The 19,427-nt window shown below is 34.5% G+C and overlaps 1 protein-coding gene across 3 annotated transcripts in view; it reads right to left on the bottom strand.

Annotated features, from left to right (window-relative positions):
- LOC100649796 (neuronal acetylcholine receptor subunit alpha-7) overlaps positions 1 to 19,427 on the bottom strand; it is a 176,403-nt gene that overhangs the window by 48,343 nt on the left and 108,633 nt on the right. For all 3 annotated transcript variants that reach the window (XM_012312542.3, XM_048412151.1, XM_003393347.4), the window contains one exon: positions 9,694 to 9,738. In XM_012312542.3, coding sequence (XP_012167932.1) covers positions 9,694 to 9,738 — 45 coding nt within the window. The remainder of the gene's footprint in view (positions 1 to 9,693; positions 9,739 to 19,427) is intronic.

Here is a 19,427-nt window from a genome sequence, read left to right as displayed (position 1 = left end):
TTAAAAATACAAAATACATTCTTTTCACGTTCGATGCAATCCGTGTTTTTAGTTTCTTAGTATAATTTTGTTTTCACAGCAATTTTACTTCGCTGTTTTGATTATATATTCATTTATTATTTATTGATTTATTTGATTCATTTGATTATATATATTCATTTAATTTTAATACCAAAAAATATGATTAATGAAACTTATTTTATTCCTAATCTTACGTTTTCGTGTCTTAAAGAATTAATTTAGTTTGCCAAATAATTTTCTCGAGCAATTTACGACAGCGCATTTCTTAATTTCATTGTGTCAAAATCGATATACAGAAGTTGCGAACGGCGCTGGATTAGAACTTGATGTAAACGATTGAACATACTTACGAATTCAGGAAAGGAGCATGAAAGAGAAGAAGAGCTGAAGGAATTCCACGACTAAAACAATCATGCTTTCGACACATGTACTAGGGCAAACATACCACTTGTGCATCTAATTTTCTACTTTTAAAATCTGCAAGAGTATATTTTTGTAAATGTTTAAGCTAGAACTAGTTTTGAAATCTAGAGAGTATGAAATTTTTACTTCTAATTCTTGCTTTCATGTAAATTTGATCAATCTTTTAGCAGGTATTACAAACTTATTGTTAGTAGATATACAAAAACATGCGTGAGAATATTTTTAATTTGTATGGTGTATTCCCATCTATATGTTAGCAACCTGTGCAATTTCTAACATGTTTGTGCATGTGTGGTACATAAAGAGAAAAAGGAAAAGAAAAATAGCGATTCGTAAAACCGCTGAGTAACTTGGGACCAATGTAAGGCACATCAAGGTGAAATTGAGCTTGGCACGTAGAGATGGGTTGTTTCGCACCCCAAGTTTACATCTTTTACGGTTTCGTATCTTGACGAATACCTGGCGAATTTTCTTGAATCAAACAGAATTCATTGAGCGTCCTTCCGGTATTACTCCTTGCGGTAGAACATCGAAGATTGTTAAGCGATAAACTAATATCGCACATGCAAATTGGACGTCAATTGAAATAGTGACTCGATCGTTTCTTGCATTTAGCGTAATTACGATACGATTGAATTTCGGAGGAATAAATTGTCAACGGTGAGAAGGTTGTTTACATAAAAAAGCAAATATGGAGATGAAGTAATAAATACTACGCGTTAATTATTGAAATTTTGTAAAATTTATACAGATATAGTTGGTTTATCTCTGAGCAGAAAGCCGGAGACATTGGAAAATCTAAAAAATTTTAGGGTAAGTTGTCAAATAGGATGATGACGATAAATGACCAATTGCTAAGAGTCGCTGGCTCACACAAATTTCGTGGCAGAGAGCATGAAATTTTTAGAAATGACTGGTCACAGAGGAGCCGAATTGCGTGAATTTACGGCAAATAGGGTGAAATTTTGCACCTTCCGTTTACAATACATCACTGGCTTTTGATCAGGGACCACGAACTCATGGCGTAACTCAATTCTCGTTGAGAGCTAGTTAATACACTCTCGATTGCTTGTATGACCTGAATTTACCCCAAGTGACACCCTATATGTATAAGGAATATTTGCTCGCTTCTCTGCGGATGCCAAACGGTTTGCAGGAAACATGCTTCTCTCTGAATAAATATCAGTAATATTAGCACGCTTGGTATTTCGCGTATGTACCTAACTCATGAATCTTTACGTTTTTCTGATTTTCTAATAAAATTTTCGACTTGTGCCCGGTTGGATAAAAATGTAATATTTTAATTTGTTTATAAGATAATATTATTAATACGTTATTATATAGATCAAAGTATCATTTTATAACATGGCTGATTTTGAATTTGATTTTCTTAAAAGCTTTTTCAATATACATGCTTTTCATAAGAGTTAAATGAGTTTTTGCTTAATAGCATCCTCCCAAAAGTAATAAGATGTATCAATCGAATATAAAAAGGAGGAATCCTAAAAATAGAAAGAAAAAATAAAAAAATAAAAAAGGTGCAAGATTCACGCACCCTATTGAGATTCTATTAAAATTAAAAGAAATTATAATAATGATTATAATAATGATTATGATTTATAATTAAAATTACTATAGAAGCAACCGTGAAAGAAAAAAAAAATCACAAGAATAATCGTATGAGAAAATTGCAGATAATCGCGTCCGAAATCTTGATCGATGAAAGACTATGTTTCGCAGTAATGCAATTGGGTTTAATTTAACTTTCATTTAAACGAAATTCTAAGGATGAAACTTTCTGGAACTTATCTTTGATCTCCATTTACTGATAATCCTTTTAAAAGTGGATCTCTCTAAGTCAAGAAAATCACTCAGACTACATAGCAACGATGCACCAATGATCTTGACTTTATATTAACCGCATCTATAAACTTTAATTAATGTTACACATGGCAGAAGATTATACTGAAATTTTTGCGAAGTGTTTCTTATTATTCACGAATGAACTAATAAAATAAATTTTCATCGTGTATTTTAAAACAGCTTCTCTAATATCAAATTTTTGAAGTTTCTAAAGATACCAATTACAATACATAGGGTAACATCCGAATGACGATAGTTCTTTAATCAAATATGTATGCAATATATAAAATGAATACACGCTGATCCGCGCCAATAACATATCAGCCCGATAAGGTGCCCTCAGCGGGTTGCTAGGGAATATCAGTCCGTCTCAATTGACAGTGGCAGGCACATTTAATGAACCTAATCAAACGAGGATTCTAGCTGCCTGTGGTGCTTCTGACTCATCTCGTCCTGTCATTGATAGCTGTTAGTTGGCAGCAGCAATTGCACATTCGCTGTGTGCATAGTATACAGATGAAATGAACTAACTGAAAATCATCTTCGATTCGTCGCACCTTTACAAATAGAAGGTTGACAACAATTAAGTATTTTAAAATACAAGTATCCAATACGACCGGATATTAGGAATGAAAAATCGATAACCAGCTTTTATCTGGCGTAACACGAGCCTAAATAAAAATTTAAGAAGCGGGAACAATGAATGTCGAAAATAATAAAAATTCTTAATGGATTACATTTCTAAAGCGATGATAAAACGGTAGGGTTTTGTATAAAACTGAATATCATTTACCGCACATTCTGTTGGAAAATCTCTTATACGGGCTAAGCCTAGCGGATTATTCTTTTATGAAAACAAGGAAGAAGAAAGGAAAGAAAGAAGCAAAACTTGTTTTCGTCGTTATGGTATAGGGGACACTGTACGAGGCAGGTTGAGTAGCTGAACTTCTTTTTCCTCTCTCCAATCCCTTGGTCCATCTTTTCTACTCATCTCTCTTAGTTGAACGCACAAAACTGGGGTGAGAAACGGAAATAGGGGCGATAGAGGCTAACAGAAGGGTGAAGAGAGAGAGAGAGAGAGAGAGAGAGAGAGAGACGTATAGTGAGATAGTAAAGAGGGAAAGAGAGTGCACCTAGCGCTGACTTCGCTCATAATATCGTAGAGCCGTTAAAGCTCACAGACACGCGAGTACTCCGCCTACTCGAGTCGTGCTCCACTCTTTTCTAGTGGAGGCCAAGAAGTTACACCCTACCGAGAAGTTCATTTCTGCAATCGTGGATTTTCACGTAACTATGTACGTCCCGCTACGACTGTGTTAGGCGAATGCACTTCAACTTTGCCTCGGAACTATTTCGTTGATGTCCCGATCGAAGCGCTTCTGAATTCTGAATTTGCTAAAGTAGGCTAGTACCTACCTCGTGAAACTAATTTGACCAGAAAACATTTTTCTACCATCGACAGCACAAGAACTAAAGAAAGTGAAGCGTTTCGTGCCGAGAAAAATGCTGCTTGTTCTATTTAAACTGAAGATCGGAGAACCCATTTTCTCTGACATATCGTGACTAGACTACAGATGTTTATGCATTTATGGGTATCGTAAAAGTGCAGAAACGTACGGAACGTACATAAAACGCAAGCTAATAAATTATAAAAAGGAAGAATTCTAAATATAAATCGAAAAAAGTAATGATAAAATATATGAAAATATAATTTTGTTCTTTTATGAAATTACAATATGACGATTGACAAATTTCATTAGCCGTAAACTCTTGGAAATCGTTTTAAATCAAGAGACGGACGAGATATCTGAAATAATGAAACGGACCTGCCGAATTCGATAATCAATTCCCTCAATCAAATTTGATGAATCTGATGTAGTATTAAAATTCCAATTACAATGGAAATTACAAGACGAGCTTCTCAAACTCAATAGCCGATAAATTCGATATCAATTGGGCCATAGTGCATCCTTGATAGTTAATTGAATTACATGCATCTTAGTACATCGTCTACAAGTGTTTTTGCTCGTTTAAGTAACTGCACTTGACTGGTTGGAATAATTGCTTCGAAACCTTTTATATCTCGCTACATTTTTACTGTTAAAAATACCGAAATTTTGTGTAACGATTAAATGGCTGTGATGCAAACCTTAATTGAATACATAAATATTTACTCTATGTATGAGTATTGTGTAATATATTGGAGTTAATGGACGTGAGATACAACGTGTTTGTGCATATACGTTTTCTGTTGGCAAGATTTATGTCCATTTATTATATACTCGTCACAATTTTTACGCTTTACACGTTCCTGGAAATCTTCTAAGCTTCATATATATTGTTTTTGTTTGAAGTGATTTAGAATCTGGACAGCAGTAATGGAACACCGTGAAGTTTTCTCTATGTACAATGAAGCACCTTTCTGTATTGTAGGATTTGAGTAAGTTTGAAAAATTGTTTCAGAAATTCATTCGACATTTGAGTATAAATAAAATAGTACTTATTAACAATTAACATAAATTTACGAATTTTATATGTCATATTTAAGAATAAGAAAGTCATTCAAATATAATATTCTCTAAATTTTAATAAAGATAAGAGTAATAAAATAGAAATCCTATTTTTGAAATCTTATTTAAAAGATATAAGGATAAGCGAATTTTTTTCGAGTACGTTTGACTTAGATATTGACTTAAATATACAAGAAATTATAAAATACACTTATAACCTATGTGAAATACATAAATGATCATTTTTCAATTTAATACACCTTATCGCTTTATATCTGCTCAGTGAAGTTTCTGATGATTGATTCCTTTACACTGCCGGTTATAATAATTGTCGGTACAGTAACAAGATTAAAACTAATAAGCAATTACAACATATGCTGAAGCTCGGTTTGTAACTAGCATTTAGCTTGCTAGGTTGCGATCAACTAATTTTGCCTCAGAAGTCAAACCAACATCTTTACATATGCAAATCGAATTAACTAATTGCATATTATTCAATAAAATTATACATATAATTCATTAAAAAAATTGAAAAATTTGAAAATAAATTTATAAGCAATAATAGTTACTTAATAAGTAATTTAAATAATATTATAATTGGTACAATTAGTGTTATCTAAATGCCATGCATAGATGGGGAACTAGAAATGGCGCCAAACGCACTGTCATTTCCCGCGCTTCGCGTCATAGTAGTGGTAAGAGGTGCTGCGTGAAAGAATCGATAAAAATAAAGAAAAAAGTAGTAGTCGAAGGTCAAATAACCAAGAATTCCGAGAATGTAAATGTTCGCCTTATTAATTACGAGAAGCAACGTCGTGTCGTATTGACATTTGCGTATCAACAAATATCGGCGATACACTTGATTAGTCGGTTTTTCTTAACCCTGTTTTGCATTGCGTGACGACGTACATCGATGCTTCGTGTCCAATGAGATTTTGATACGTTCGAAATTTATTTCACAAATTAGTTAGTCAATGCTGTGGTAAAGTGCTTATATGTACAATCACAAACAATAATAAGTCAAAAGTTTTTTTCTATTGTTATATATACGTATAGTGTAGTGTAACCTAATGCAATATATTTTAGTTGGTCCTCGTATATTTACTGAAAATATAGAGTTTACAGATTGAAATTGTACAGTGCCCGAATCTTTTCGTGGCCGATTGTATGTATGTACTTGCGTTGATTTCGCGAAAAATAATTGTAAGGAAGAAGAAAGAAACATGAAAGATGAACGCGACACCTGCTGACCTGAAAACCTGATGATGCATTCGATCAATTAATGAACATTATTTTGGTGAGTTATTATATTATTCATATCATTTGCATATTATTGAATTTTGAAGCTACGAAAGCACGAGATTTATATGCGTGTTTTACTAAGAGCTGAGATTTATATATTATGTCCATATTTCTTATTTCTTATAAATCATACTTCTTTTTTACCTGCAACGAATTGAATGATTTGGAATCTACTTCTATAGGCAATTTCTAGATATAGATAAAATTACCACATTAGACACACGATGTTTCTTTTCTCTCTAATATCGGGGTTATCGGAAAGTCCTTTTTGTCAGCGAGATTTTTTCGCTTAATCTGTCCCCTGTATATGATTGATTGCGATGGGAATCTCAGGGAAAGGAACTTAAACGTTCCTTTGACGTCAAACGTAAAAACAGTATAACAAATTCTGGATGATCGTTTTATTAAAAAGTTGTTTTCGCTTACATATTCTAGATCAACAATTATTCTATCGGTACTCTAGTCGTCTAACATTGTAATTACGGTATAAATATGACATTGTGGGTGTACTGTAAATGCATTCGAGTCTTTAATAACTAATCAATGTACGACCAGCTGACATGGAATCCCTTGCACATATGCAAATTACAGGACACTTGGTGCATGTTCGCTTAATACGTATTTCTCGCGTGCCAATGTGGTGAGAACTCGGGAATATGGTACGTACCTTTGCATTCCCTATCCTATGATCTCAATGAAAACTATGCAAATGTGACGTAACAGTGGTTGATATAGATTCATGGAGAATTAGCAGGATTTGAAGACGAAGTGCATAATATTATACTTCATGTTTTCATATTACCTCGCACTTTCGTCAAGTCTCTTCGTATCATATCTTTATTTGCAAAATTGAACTAGTATTGTTGTTTTAAAATGGTAATTCATTTGTGTTTAACTCAAAGGAAATTGATTTCATTAATATCGTCTACGAAAGTTGTTTCTTGTTGATTAATATCTGTGTATCCAAATTTTAATATTGAAAGTTTTTGATTGATTATATCAAGGTTTCCAATTTTTTAATATATTGATTTTTGTTTCTGAAGGGTAATAATTTAAATGGAAAATAAATAGTTTAGATCAGATGTTTGTATTTCACTATTTTGTATTATTTCCCCGTCTTTCAATGTTTATATTAAGGAAGATATATATTGTAGCAGGTACTTTACTATTTTCACATAATTGCATAAATCAGAAGTTATACACTGACAGAAGAGCATTTGGATTCGATCGTCCTATTCTTCTTTGCTGAAATACAAATATATTTGATAGAAATGCTATCAGCAAATATGTAGGACGTGTTTTTGATATGTGAAAACGTCGAACATATTTTGAATATTTCGAAGTCTTATCTCGGAGTTGTTGAATATCTCAGTGACTTACATTCAAAAAGATATCAGGCGCTGCAAGTCAAGTGCAGCTGTGTATTAGGTTCTCTCTTATACTACGTGCACTTGACATCCAAAGGTAGACGAAAAAGATTAAAAAGCGACGAACAAATACTTTTCACTTGTTTATGTACGCTTGCATTTCTTGTAGTAAAAAGAGTACGCGTAATACGCGGATTGAAAGTGGAAATAACTCTTAAAAAGGAAAGAAATAATCTAGGTCGTATAACTTCGCATGGAATTAATTTTCAAAAAAGTTAGAACTTGTATGTTACGTTAATCTACTTGCATGTAATCATTTACATCGTGCTTTAAAATTAATGGTATATTATCTAGTATACTTAATGAATGATTACAACGTTTCATGTGTCAGATATAGGGATTATTATTCCAGCGAAATAAAATCTCAAATTAAAACAGTTTCTGTTTCCAATCGGCATAATATGGTCCTGTTTTTTATTGCTATTATTGAGTTACAATTAAATTGCGATAAGAATATGCATAAGAATTCTACTGTTCCATAAACGCAGAAGTCTCCAAACTTAAGTCTACGCGTGTCCTAGATATTTGTAATCATCTATTCTGTTTCAATCCATCTATCGAAAACAGCTCACGTCCGATGATGTCAAAATCATTGTTCTATTTGTAATCGTTCGTTCAATTTATCAACGTCCCAGATCATCTTAAATATTAATCTCTGAATCGTCGAACGACAATCAGTGGCAGGGGATTTGAGGATGGAACGGTGCTTCTGTTTCGTTTTAATTGTTAACATAGGTCGCGGGAATGGCCGGTCGATTTGTCAATCGGGCAAAACATCATCGTCGAATCGTTAACTGTGAATTTGGGTCATCGTACAGCCGTTCATGGCGCAGCTTGATAGAGGTGGATGAGGGCGAGGATTGACGAGGCATAAGCCGTTGGAAATGAGCAACGACAAGCGTTTTAAAGTGCGGTTCGAAACCTCCTGAAAGGAAATATTACGGCAGTCTACCCTAATATGGGTGCGCCACTTCAGCCACCTTAGTGAGAGTACCTGTTGCCCGTGACTCTATTAATATTGTAGTTCCAGTTGATAAGAATCTATTATGATCACGATTCGAACTTCGAAATAATGTCACGTGATATTTCCTTTAACAAATTGTAGGATATTCCCATGGAATTAACTTGTTGGTTCTAACACTGTCGCTTTACTATATCGCTAGGAATTCGTGCATTCTATGATAATCGAAGATGGCGATCAACTTTTGTAATCCATTATGATCAAGCATTAGAACTTTAAAACAATATCACGAGTTATTTTACTAAGTTCTAGATGTCGAAGATATTCACGTGGAATTAACACCGTTGAAAACTTTACTGAATGGTTTGAAATTTATGCAATACGTTAATCAAGGACCATGATTAATTCGGTCAGGGCTTTCTTGCACAATAATTTATTGATTAATAGTAGTAGTTTATTCATTTCAGCTCATTAGCTGAGAAATTAGGCATGGTTACATAAATTACAATTTTGGCATTATCCTTACCCCATATTATGCTGAACTTGTTTTATATAATTATTTCTTTGATTATTTTTTGTTTAATAGTATTAATTAAAATGTGCAGCAGGGTCCAGATTTTATGATAATCTATGAGAATTAATTTATTAATTTTTAATAAGTCTTTTTTCGTCTAAAGGTCACATGTTTGCCTATTTGGAGAATTGATCGAAGTATTCGGCATTTTGTCACATGTTAAATACGAATCTTATGACTTGTACACGCAATATTAAATTAATGGTGCAATATTAATATTAAATTGTTATATCATTGATCGGGCTAAATTGTTTCGCGTACTCTTTAATATATTTTCCTTGTAACGTGAAATATCTTTCTTGTAATGAATTTGATTTCATTTCCGTTTGTTGAGTAACATAAAGTTCTATTATTACGAGATCACGGGACGATCCAATTATTTCAATCTTATGTTATCTTACGAGTGGATTTTTTCCTGGATTTGCTTTATTTCCAATTATGCATCCACAAACGTGAGAGAAATTGTTAAAAATTATTTCTCTATTTTCATTGTAATTATCGTGTGAAATTAGCCCGTCAAATTTCTAATTTGATAGAACCTTTTGATATGTATGTATATTGATAAATATCCATAAGTATTGGTAACATGTATGTAAAAAAAAAAGGACTCACCAATTTCAACCAGAGGTTCGTGATGAGCAATTGGTTCTTCTCGTCCTAGAACATAAAAAATATCAATTATACGTAATTGTTATTTTAGCACGGATAAATCAAAGGAAAACATCGAATATTTCAAATTAAAACATTATTAACCATTTCAATTAACCATTTCATGCACAAAATTGTTTTAATTAACACTAAGATAAAATGCTTTCAAATACGTTTTGAGAGGTTTAAAAATCACTCTAAAATACAAATGAAGTGTTTTTAGGAGTAGAAGGGACACAAAAATTAGAAAAGCAGATTTTGTAGCAAAACCCTGAAACAACAGAACTAAAGGGGGTCGTTTTAAACAACTGTTTTTGAAACTTAATCCTATTTTTTTCATTTAAGAGAAACAAGAGAAATCTATTTTGCACCGTTGCTTCTCTATTCGCTGTAACAAACACAATCTGCTCAGAATTTCCTTAACGAACACGTTTTTCTTCCTGCCTTTGACGTCGATTTTAAAAGTATTTGCGAGAGAAGAAATAAAACTAATTATTTTGTGACGCAGAAGCTCTCTACTTTTCGGATAGGAAACGTCTTCGTTACTTGTTAGCTTATTTATCGAGCTCGGTCGGGATTACTAACTAGGTCGAGGCAATTAATAAAACGCAATAAATTGGCTAACTCTGTCTTTATTCTTGACCAGTGATGAGAAGGAAAGAAAATCTCGGCTGGTCATTAATAATGGCGAAAAATAGCTTCGCTCGTGGCTGCAGGCTTTGACAATTATCTTGTAATCATTTATCGAGTTTCGTACCGATTTATGATTTGGATCTTGTTGGATTTGTGAACGCTGCGCCAATCGAAAGAAACAACTAGACGCCGCCATATAGTGTGTTCATAAAATCGATCAATTCGTTAAAGCTTAGATACATGTTGGAGATGTCTGGACGACTGAATTAACAGTAATCTGAGAAAACGGCGATCTGAAACTTCCAGAGTCACTGGTGAAATCCTTTTCTTGGTAATCTACGTTATTTTTCTACTTACTTTGTGATCTATTTTTCAAATTTCTCATTCCCTGAAACATTTTCAAATTGTTATAATTTCTCCTACAATCTATAAGCAATCCCCTGTGGTAAAATTATTTTTACAGAAGTTTTTTTAGAAAAACTCCCAATTTCATCACAGTGGATTTCACGTTAGTATGATATTACCGAAGGGAAGTCCATGGGGGTATAGATTATTTTCTACCACTGCTCCAGGGTAAACTCTAAAAAGTCACAAAAGTAAGTAGTTGGGACCGGGAAGGAAATATTCACAGTAGTCGCACAGTTCAAAAATGACATCATACGAATGATTGAATCGAAACAAACAGTGTCTATTAGGTTGGATTATGGAATGGTCGAACAAAACTTAAGCTCGATTTAGCGTTTGGTTTACCGCCGGATCGGTATTTGTGATAATGTTAGACCAGACTTAAATTGACCTTAAGCTCTTTCGTGTATAGTAACGTTAGAGAAAATTAAGGACGACAAGGCTTTACCACGTAATAGATGTGTCTTTTAATCCGAAGATAATTGGTTTAAGTGGAAGCATTGATATGTGGGAGCAAATGGAAAAGAATTTTCATCGATGATGAGAATCTTGCAGCGGTTTCAAACTTTTGCTAACATAAACTACTCTATAACTTTCGATAATACTAAGTGCTTAAACAGGAACGTAGCTTAACGTAGCTTGACGTAGCTTAAGAGCTATGTGCTATAACTGAGGTAGATTAGTATAGTAAGTCTTGATATTTAATAAATTAGACAAACTTTGTTCATCTTGTTAGTCGATTTTAACTGAATGCTTTGGTATCATTATTAATTTGATCGATACCTCTTTATAATTACCTCACGAACTCAGTATGCTTTATCCTATTTATTTTCGTTAGCCGATTAATGATCAGTCGAGAATGATAAAATGTGCTTATACTTTAAATCATACACGAATTATCTATGTTTTTCTATTTCTGATTTTTTCTAATATCTAATTTAAAACGATTTTCCAGCGTGTCTTTGCATCATATATCACAAAGGCAACAATTTTCTTCATCTTGCTTCTCAACGTCGCACACGGTGACAACCGGACGTTTCTCCAGTCTACTTCCATTTTCAAGAATGGTACTGGAAGGTTAGTTTCGAGCTTATCCTTTTGCTCGACCGTGTGATAAACTGTTTTTCGATAATTGGATCTTATCGTCTGCTCTCACCTCTTTCAAACAGCTCGTGGAAATCATTCGAAAAGTCCTCTAAATCCTTGCGGTTGTGCATTGCGCTTCCTGCATATTTACAGTCTATTTAGAACTTTTCATTGACGCTGTAACGTTTTTATCGATTTAGAATTTTCCGAGTTACTAAAGGAATTGTATTAAACTTAAAATGTAATTTTCCATGGACACACAAGCTCGTAATATCTTACTTTTTTATCGAATCATACAGTAAATTATTTTTCAATCCGCGAAGGCACGTTACGCCCCATATGACAATTTCGATGTCAAATCAATATGTATTTGATGTAAGTCGACGGAATAGAAAGGATAAATGAAATTTCTATCGCTTTACTAAAAATTCCTTGATGTTTTCTTTATGACCTCGTTCCTCCCCCTCATTCTCATTTTCTCGTACTTGCAATCTGGCAATGGGTCTTGGCCTTTTTTCGTTTTCTCCGTTGTTTTTCGAAATTTTCATGCTTTTCAAGGCAAAGTCTTGAAAGTTTAAGAAGATTATAGCTTCAACATCACTAGACGTTTATCTTCGGATGGGGAGAGAGAGAGAGAAAAGAAAGAACTTTGACCACGACATAGCAACACGAATAGGTCAGAATTGCCTTAGCTGGTAGGATGTTTGACTGACGAAAAACTCGTTTGTCTTTTGCTACGTTTCCTGTGCTTTTCCTGATTTTTTGGCAGCGTTGGAGAAGGAAATCGTACGATGCTATTTCTGGCTGCGGATGTAAATGAATAAGGTTCTTCCGTTCGCGAAAAAGCGAGAAACAAACGTTATTTATACCGAAGTAATACCCTGAAATTTATTCGCGACCGCTCAGGGAGAATTTCAGATTCTTTAACCTGTTTAATTTATCGTGGGAAAAGGTGTGCGATGAGGAGACGAATAAATTCTAAAAAGATTAAAACTTCTTACAATCATCCATACAGGAAAGAAAGTAAAATTTTCGCTCGTTATAGTGCAGCAATCATGTACGATTGTATCTGGAATAACATTGGAAATTTATTCGTGAAGGGAAGTTCTCTATTGTACGATTTTGTTATCGGTTATTTGATTTGATTCTGCAAAGATATATTCAGGGGGCTACTAGAAAGTTTGATTTATGTCCGTCTTCTAGAGTAAAACTTATTCAGATTATTCCGATTTTATGGAACAGAACGGAGAGAACGATCAGAATCTGTTCTAGCGAACTGAACATTGCCGCAGAGCATTGCGGTCATTTCAATCACCGCCCACAAGCTCTGTAACATGTACAAGAGAATCTTGATATCGCTACTTGACACGTGTACTCCTTCCTAGATTTGCCGTGACCCAAATTATTATCCTTCCGGTTAAGAGGAATTTATATTTTACCGATACGCATTGCGTATCGATCTCGAGGATGTTCCTATTATTGAAGCACATACAGATATCCACGCGCGCACAATACAGTATATTTTGATGAATTTGGCACTTCTGAAAATCAAGGAATTATTCAATGAACTTGGAGTTATAAATGTTCAAAATATGAGTATAGTAATCTTTTATCTTATTAACACATTGTTGACCGGTCACAATTAACTCGTTAACTTGTGTCTCCATGCCCAAACGTTGCCGACCGGCTACGAGTAAACTCGTGATGCGCTTTTTTCGCATCAGCGTCGTTTTCTCAGTGCGTTGTTGGAGATTATACAGTGCAATTATTGGTCGGCATACCTCAAGCTGTGTCTCTCGCTTATAAGACCCATCAAGTTGCGTCGATGAAGTGGAAATTGAAAAAAAATTATTCCATATTACATATTACAATATATGTGCATATTACAATACAATAAGCACATGAAAGGAGTAGATCGTGCAGATCAGTATTTGGCGAACAGCAGTATTTTACGAAAAACTTTAAAGTGATCCAAAAAAATTAGCATCTTTTTTGATAAACTGTACCTTCTTCAATGCATATAAAATGTACTGTACCCATCTGCCAAAAAATAAAACAAGATACAGAAAATTTCTACTTTCTTTTGGAAGTAGCTAGAGAATGGATAACTGTGGATTCCAAAGAATGCAGCATTGCACCTGACGCTTCTCGAATTTCTAAAACAGCTGCTTATAATGATACACCCTTCAGACTTTCCGGACAACTAAGGGACCACGTCTTAGAAAAAATATTCACTGGTAGAAGAACAAATCTAGACTAGAGCTTGTAGAGTTCGCTCTTCAAAAGGAAAACGCAGCGAAACTAGATATATTTGCAAAAGCTGTTGTTTACTATTACACGTAGCTGATTGTTACATTGTTTATCATACGAAAAAGAAATATTAAAAGTTGAATAATAAATAAAATTGCACATCCGATTACAAAATAATAGTCGGTGACATGAGATAAATTCTCAGTAAAATTAACGGTCAACAATGTGTTAAAAGTGGGAATTTGTAACAAATCGGACAAGGTTTCGTACAAATAGCACGGTCCCTGGCAATTTTAAAATATAGAAACGTAGTCAGGGTGGTATGTAATTTCCAAATCAATGGACATCGCTTGACAAAGCTACCAAGGCGACTTTGCAAGGAATTTGCGACTCGAATCCTCAGAAACTCCTGTGGGAACATGAATCGCAAATTCGTCTTTACTGTGCCGCGTCTCTAAGTTATACTACACCTGAATATATATACTGTAACGAAATCGTCTCTGAGAATATCTTCTTACTGCGTGCGCCGTAGTCCCACTATACTTCTCTTGGAACTGAAAATTCTTCGAAAATGCGTCTTAAAAATTTCAAAGGTTCGGAGGTCTCTTCGAGAATTATATGCGATACATGTGGGACATATCTCTCGAATCGATATTATTTTGACGTAAAACTTCTTCGTTGATAGTTTCGTTTCCAGATATTTTCATCTGCATACAAAAATATTTAAGGAATATAAGAAATTTAAAAACAAATAGAGGAATATGTTATGTAACTGAGAAATAATATTATAGTTTAGGACTTTGGTAGGACTTTAGTTTCTTACAAAATTTAAACTTGCTTTAGGAATAGAATTTACAAACGCTTGGTGTTCTCAAACGATTGGCGTTTTCGAATTCTAATCGATGTTCACTAAACCATGATTTTTTGTTATTTTGATCGTGTTGAGAAGTGCGCAAAAACAATTATTAGAATTTTATTAATGCTTCCTAGAAAGCGTGAGAAAGTATCGAAGAAAAGGAAAAGAGATCGTTGACAAATGTGCTGTGTACAAAATACATAGATGCTTCTTAAAGCTTTGTAGGTCAGAATGCATCGTTTGTCAGACTGTCGAGGGTGAGAAGCTAGAGTAGTATGTACATTCATGTAACAGTCGAGCAATGGCATAACGTGTCGTAGTAGTCATTTGGAGAATGCCATAACGTCGCGTGGTCAATTTACGTGTTCGGCTATGATCACAGGGCGATCAAAGGACGTAGCAACCTCCATTCTGTGAAAAGCGATCCGTCTTCGATTGTTAAGATAGTTTAAGCTTTTCGCCCTGATTAATCGCCGTATAAAGGTATGTGTAACATTCTCCTAGATAGATAGCGCATTACGTAATTTCTTCATCGATCGAATATTCCGATTTTAAACTGTTTCGTAGAATAATTTTTATGTAGAGTGTTAACAGACCATTTAATATTCTTACGGAAGTCGCGACTTTCTGATTAAATTTCGAAACAAGCGAGGCTAAGGAATTCTTCGGTCGCACAATGTCAGAAACAATAAATCAGTTAAAAGATGAAATTCGCTTAAATTTTAAAGGATCTGCAACTTTAAGTCTCTTTAAGTGTGATCGAGATCTTTCGTAGGTAGATACATAATATCAATGGACTAGGTTCTAGAGGGAGTAATTCTAACTTGAGAGTCGATGAAGATGTCCTGTCAATAGTCGATGTCACTATCAAATTAGTCCCCCGAGCTGGCGAACTGTGTTTCAGTTACTGTCATCGCGGATGTCGTAGCAACGCCTTGCCGATAATTGCCCATGACGAAGAGTTAATCAGACAAGTGCAAACGGTACCCTCCGATTCAATTATTGTATGATAATGCTATAAATTGACGAATATTCGTCGTTAACACTGTTACGTTAAAGCAAATATTATACAAGAAAGACAATATCAGATATATTCTATATACCGTCGTATTTTGTCAGGTTACAAAAGAACAATGATAGAAATTATAATTAAAACGCGTGTTGCACGCTTGGCTATAGAAATTGAATCTTACATAATAAACAGCCACTGATTATTCGAGCCAACACGAGACGCATAAAATGGGAACCATCATAGAGCCAACTATAATCAATGGGATGAATAATAAATCCAAACTACTGAAAAGTATCGCAAAACTTTCGAGTTTGGAAGAAGGTGGGATGAAAGATCGATCTTATAAAGTCATAGATATGAATAAATTACATTTGATGGCAACGCGAAATAGTTTGATAGGAAAATAGAACAAATCACGGAAATTTCATTGTACAGATGCATTGGATCTCGGAAATCCGTAAAATGGGGCAAAATTTGCACTACGTACACCCCGTAAATCACGCTCGCATTTGAATCCACGTATGTGTACAGCATCGTAGATTTGAATTTCAATTTATTGTGTAGGCGATGGGAAGTTAGTTCTCTGAACCTTCTGCCTTATATATCTCAAGTTCTGGTCACCGGATACATAGGAATGCCAACTGATTTACAGTTTTAATGGGTTCTGTAAGTTGGGAAATGCAGGTGGCGTTTGCCAGTAATGTACCAGACTGTTACGAATTATATTTAGAGAAGTCGATTCCGTCAAAATGAATTCCGAGTTGCTTGAAGCATGCTACTAGCTCATTTTCTATTAAAATGTCGTGTCGAATTCACCAAACTTATTTTAGCTACATTCTACTTGCACATACTTTGGCGAGTTTAGAAACGCACACATATGTCCGTTTTGCGTTCTTGTTCGACATAATTCTGTTTTAGATTTGATCCGAAGAAAATGAATATATGTATAAATAAAAAGAATTTTCCTTAACTTCGTACTTTTGCCTTTCTCTTTACCATACTTTAATTTCTCGTCACTTAGAACGTATTTTAGCTTTTCACTCACGGCTCAACAAAGAAAAATTAAAGGCGCAACTACTTGGAAACTTTTACTTCTGAAAACCCCCAAAGAAACATTTCTTTTTTATGATTTTTTTTTTGATAAGAGAACTTTTAATACAAGAAATAGCGCTAAGTTGTGATGTTTTATGAAACGTACGATTAGACGCCGTAATGATATGGCTCAAATCCTTATCGTGTGATTTATATTAACGATGTATGTGTTCACGGGCAAAACGTATCCAGCAAAGTATTCTTATTGTTAGAGAAACGTTTAACCTTTTTGAAACAGAATCACCATGATTAAGAGGTAAGGAGAATTTACTTCGTCGCCGACCCCGAACTTGAGTGGCGAAACCGCCGGTTGATCTCTCGTGTCTAACTAGAAGTTACACTTGTTCTACGAGAATGTGTTCGTGTTTTCTCTCCCCTTACCTTTCTACGCCCGCTATACTTTTTCTTGTAACCACCACTTTGTTACTCGTGGTTTTCGTTAACACCTGTAGATTTCTTTCGTGCGTCACAACTATTTTGTAATTTCTGTGTTCTATGATACACAATTCCTTTTCTTATTCCTTTCGTTTGTTTTTAAATGACGAACGTGTTGAAACTTTGAAACATTTTTATTCAAGTAATTAACAATATATAGAGCTTTATTTCTCCTTTACATGACTGTTATTGTTAATAATTCATCCCAAGAGTATGCAAATTTTTTATTAATATTTTACTCTTTCGTTTATTGCAATAGACATTAAAGGAAACTCGTAAATGCCGCGTACAAATTGTAGGGTAAGCGCAGAACTGTCGCTGATCTTGCGTTTCCGCCAGATGGTTCAAATATTAATTTTTATTTTAGAGACCTTCTGGACAAAGAAAGTGGAATTAACATGGCAATTTCCCCGGGGAAACGTAAAAGTCTTGTAACTTGTAACCGTATGTTTTTCTCTTCCGAGTCCCTGTTTCTCTTTTTGCCCCCTTACCAGGCTTCATACTTGAAAAAGCTGAAATATCGTACATAAGTGAGCAACAAGTTAAACAATTAATGCTCGCAAAGTAAGTGAGGATGAAATAAGTGTGTCACGGCTACAAATGAGTTTTAGCTGAAATAATACTTCGCTAAGTGGTATTAAAATCCCGAATCCAGTGGCATTATTTTAATTTCTTCCTTCTATTTTCCTGCATCTTCTTCTTGTAGGCAGATGCAACGACATAGTATTGAGAGTAATTCGTTTAATAATGTTATATAGATAATTGAACGAAAGCTAGCTGCCACTTTCAAAGTTGTCTACTTGAGAATCTATACACGTTCCAGCATCGGATTCGTTGTTCGTAAAATCCCTATAATAAAACTAGAAGCAATAATTCAATTTGTTCGAATTCAGTGCTCCGTTATTGGGCAAATATTTCTAATATATAGCGCTCTTCCAGTCACATCAGTGTACTCAATATTTTTTCCGAAAGTTTAGACTGAATATTTAGACAGAAAAGATTAACTTGGGGAATCTTTCTAGCGAGTATTCGAGCACGTGAGATAGGAGTAGATGATATTTTTCTTCGCTTCTCAATGTTAGCTGATTAAATGTTTCTCGTTTGACGGCTCGCGAGCTCGCAACGCCAACATTGCAATAAATTAAAGTACAAATAAATCTTATCTCGTTCCAGCCAGTTCCGAGTTAATTCTAGAGAACGAAATCTGCTCACGGCACTTCCATTCGATCGAGAACCCCCTTCTGAACTTGTTTCAAACTTATGTTTAGAGTTTAAGAGGAACTTTAAGCACGATATAGCAGCCAGTAAAGAGCTGTGATTGTGTGAACTTGAATTTCGTGCTTCTGCATCGGACGCAGCTTCTCTCCCCCATCCTTAAGGAACTTGAAAACATGCCCGTGCATTTGCAACTTCTTAACGAATTGATTGCACTTGATCCATTCAGACTTACCGTTGCCAGATGTCTTATGCAATAATATACAAAGTTTCGAACATCTTCAGGAGCCAATCTATAGCTCGATACCTTAAAACTTTGTATTTTCATAGGGACACGAAGAGCAGTAAGTTTCAAGGGACCAAGCTTTCTACGAGATTTGTTGCTTTGCTAGTCAACGGTATTTCAGTTGTTATTTGCGAATCTTATTAAAAGAAGAATTTATTTTTTTATATTGTCGTATAAGCAATTATCTAGAAAGTAATGGTGTCATTTTGATAAAACTGTAGATGAAAAGGAAATGTGTGATAATAGCTCATGTACTCTTCGTCGTTCCAAGCCAATGATGGTTTAACGTGCAAGTTGCAAAATCGTGGTTATATTAGCAAGTTAGAACAATAAAGGGTCAATTTTCGGAGAAACGTCTGTTTGAAATTTTTTAACAACGCGATGATGCGTTGAACTTTCCATCCCTCCAATTACAAATTAACAAACTT

The sequence above is a fragment of the Bombus terrestris genome, chromosome 14 (genome assembly GCF_910591885.1).
Source record: "Bombus terrestris chromosome 14, iyBomTerr1.2, whole genome shotgun sequence".
In the NCBI taxonomy this organism is placed as follows: domain Eukaryota; kingdom Metazoa; phylum Arthropoda; class Insecta; order Hymenoptera; family Apidae; genus Bombus; species Bombus terrestris.
This window is presented reverse-complemented; position numbering and strand designations above follow the sequence as displayed.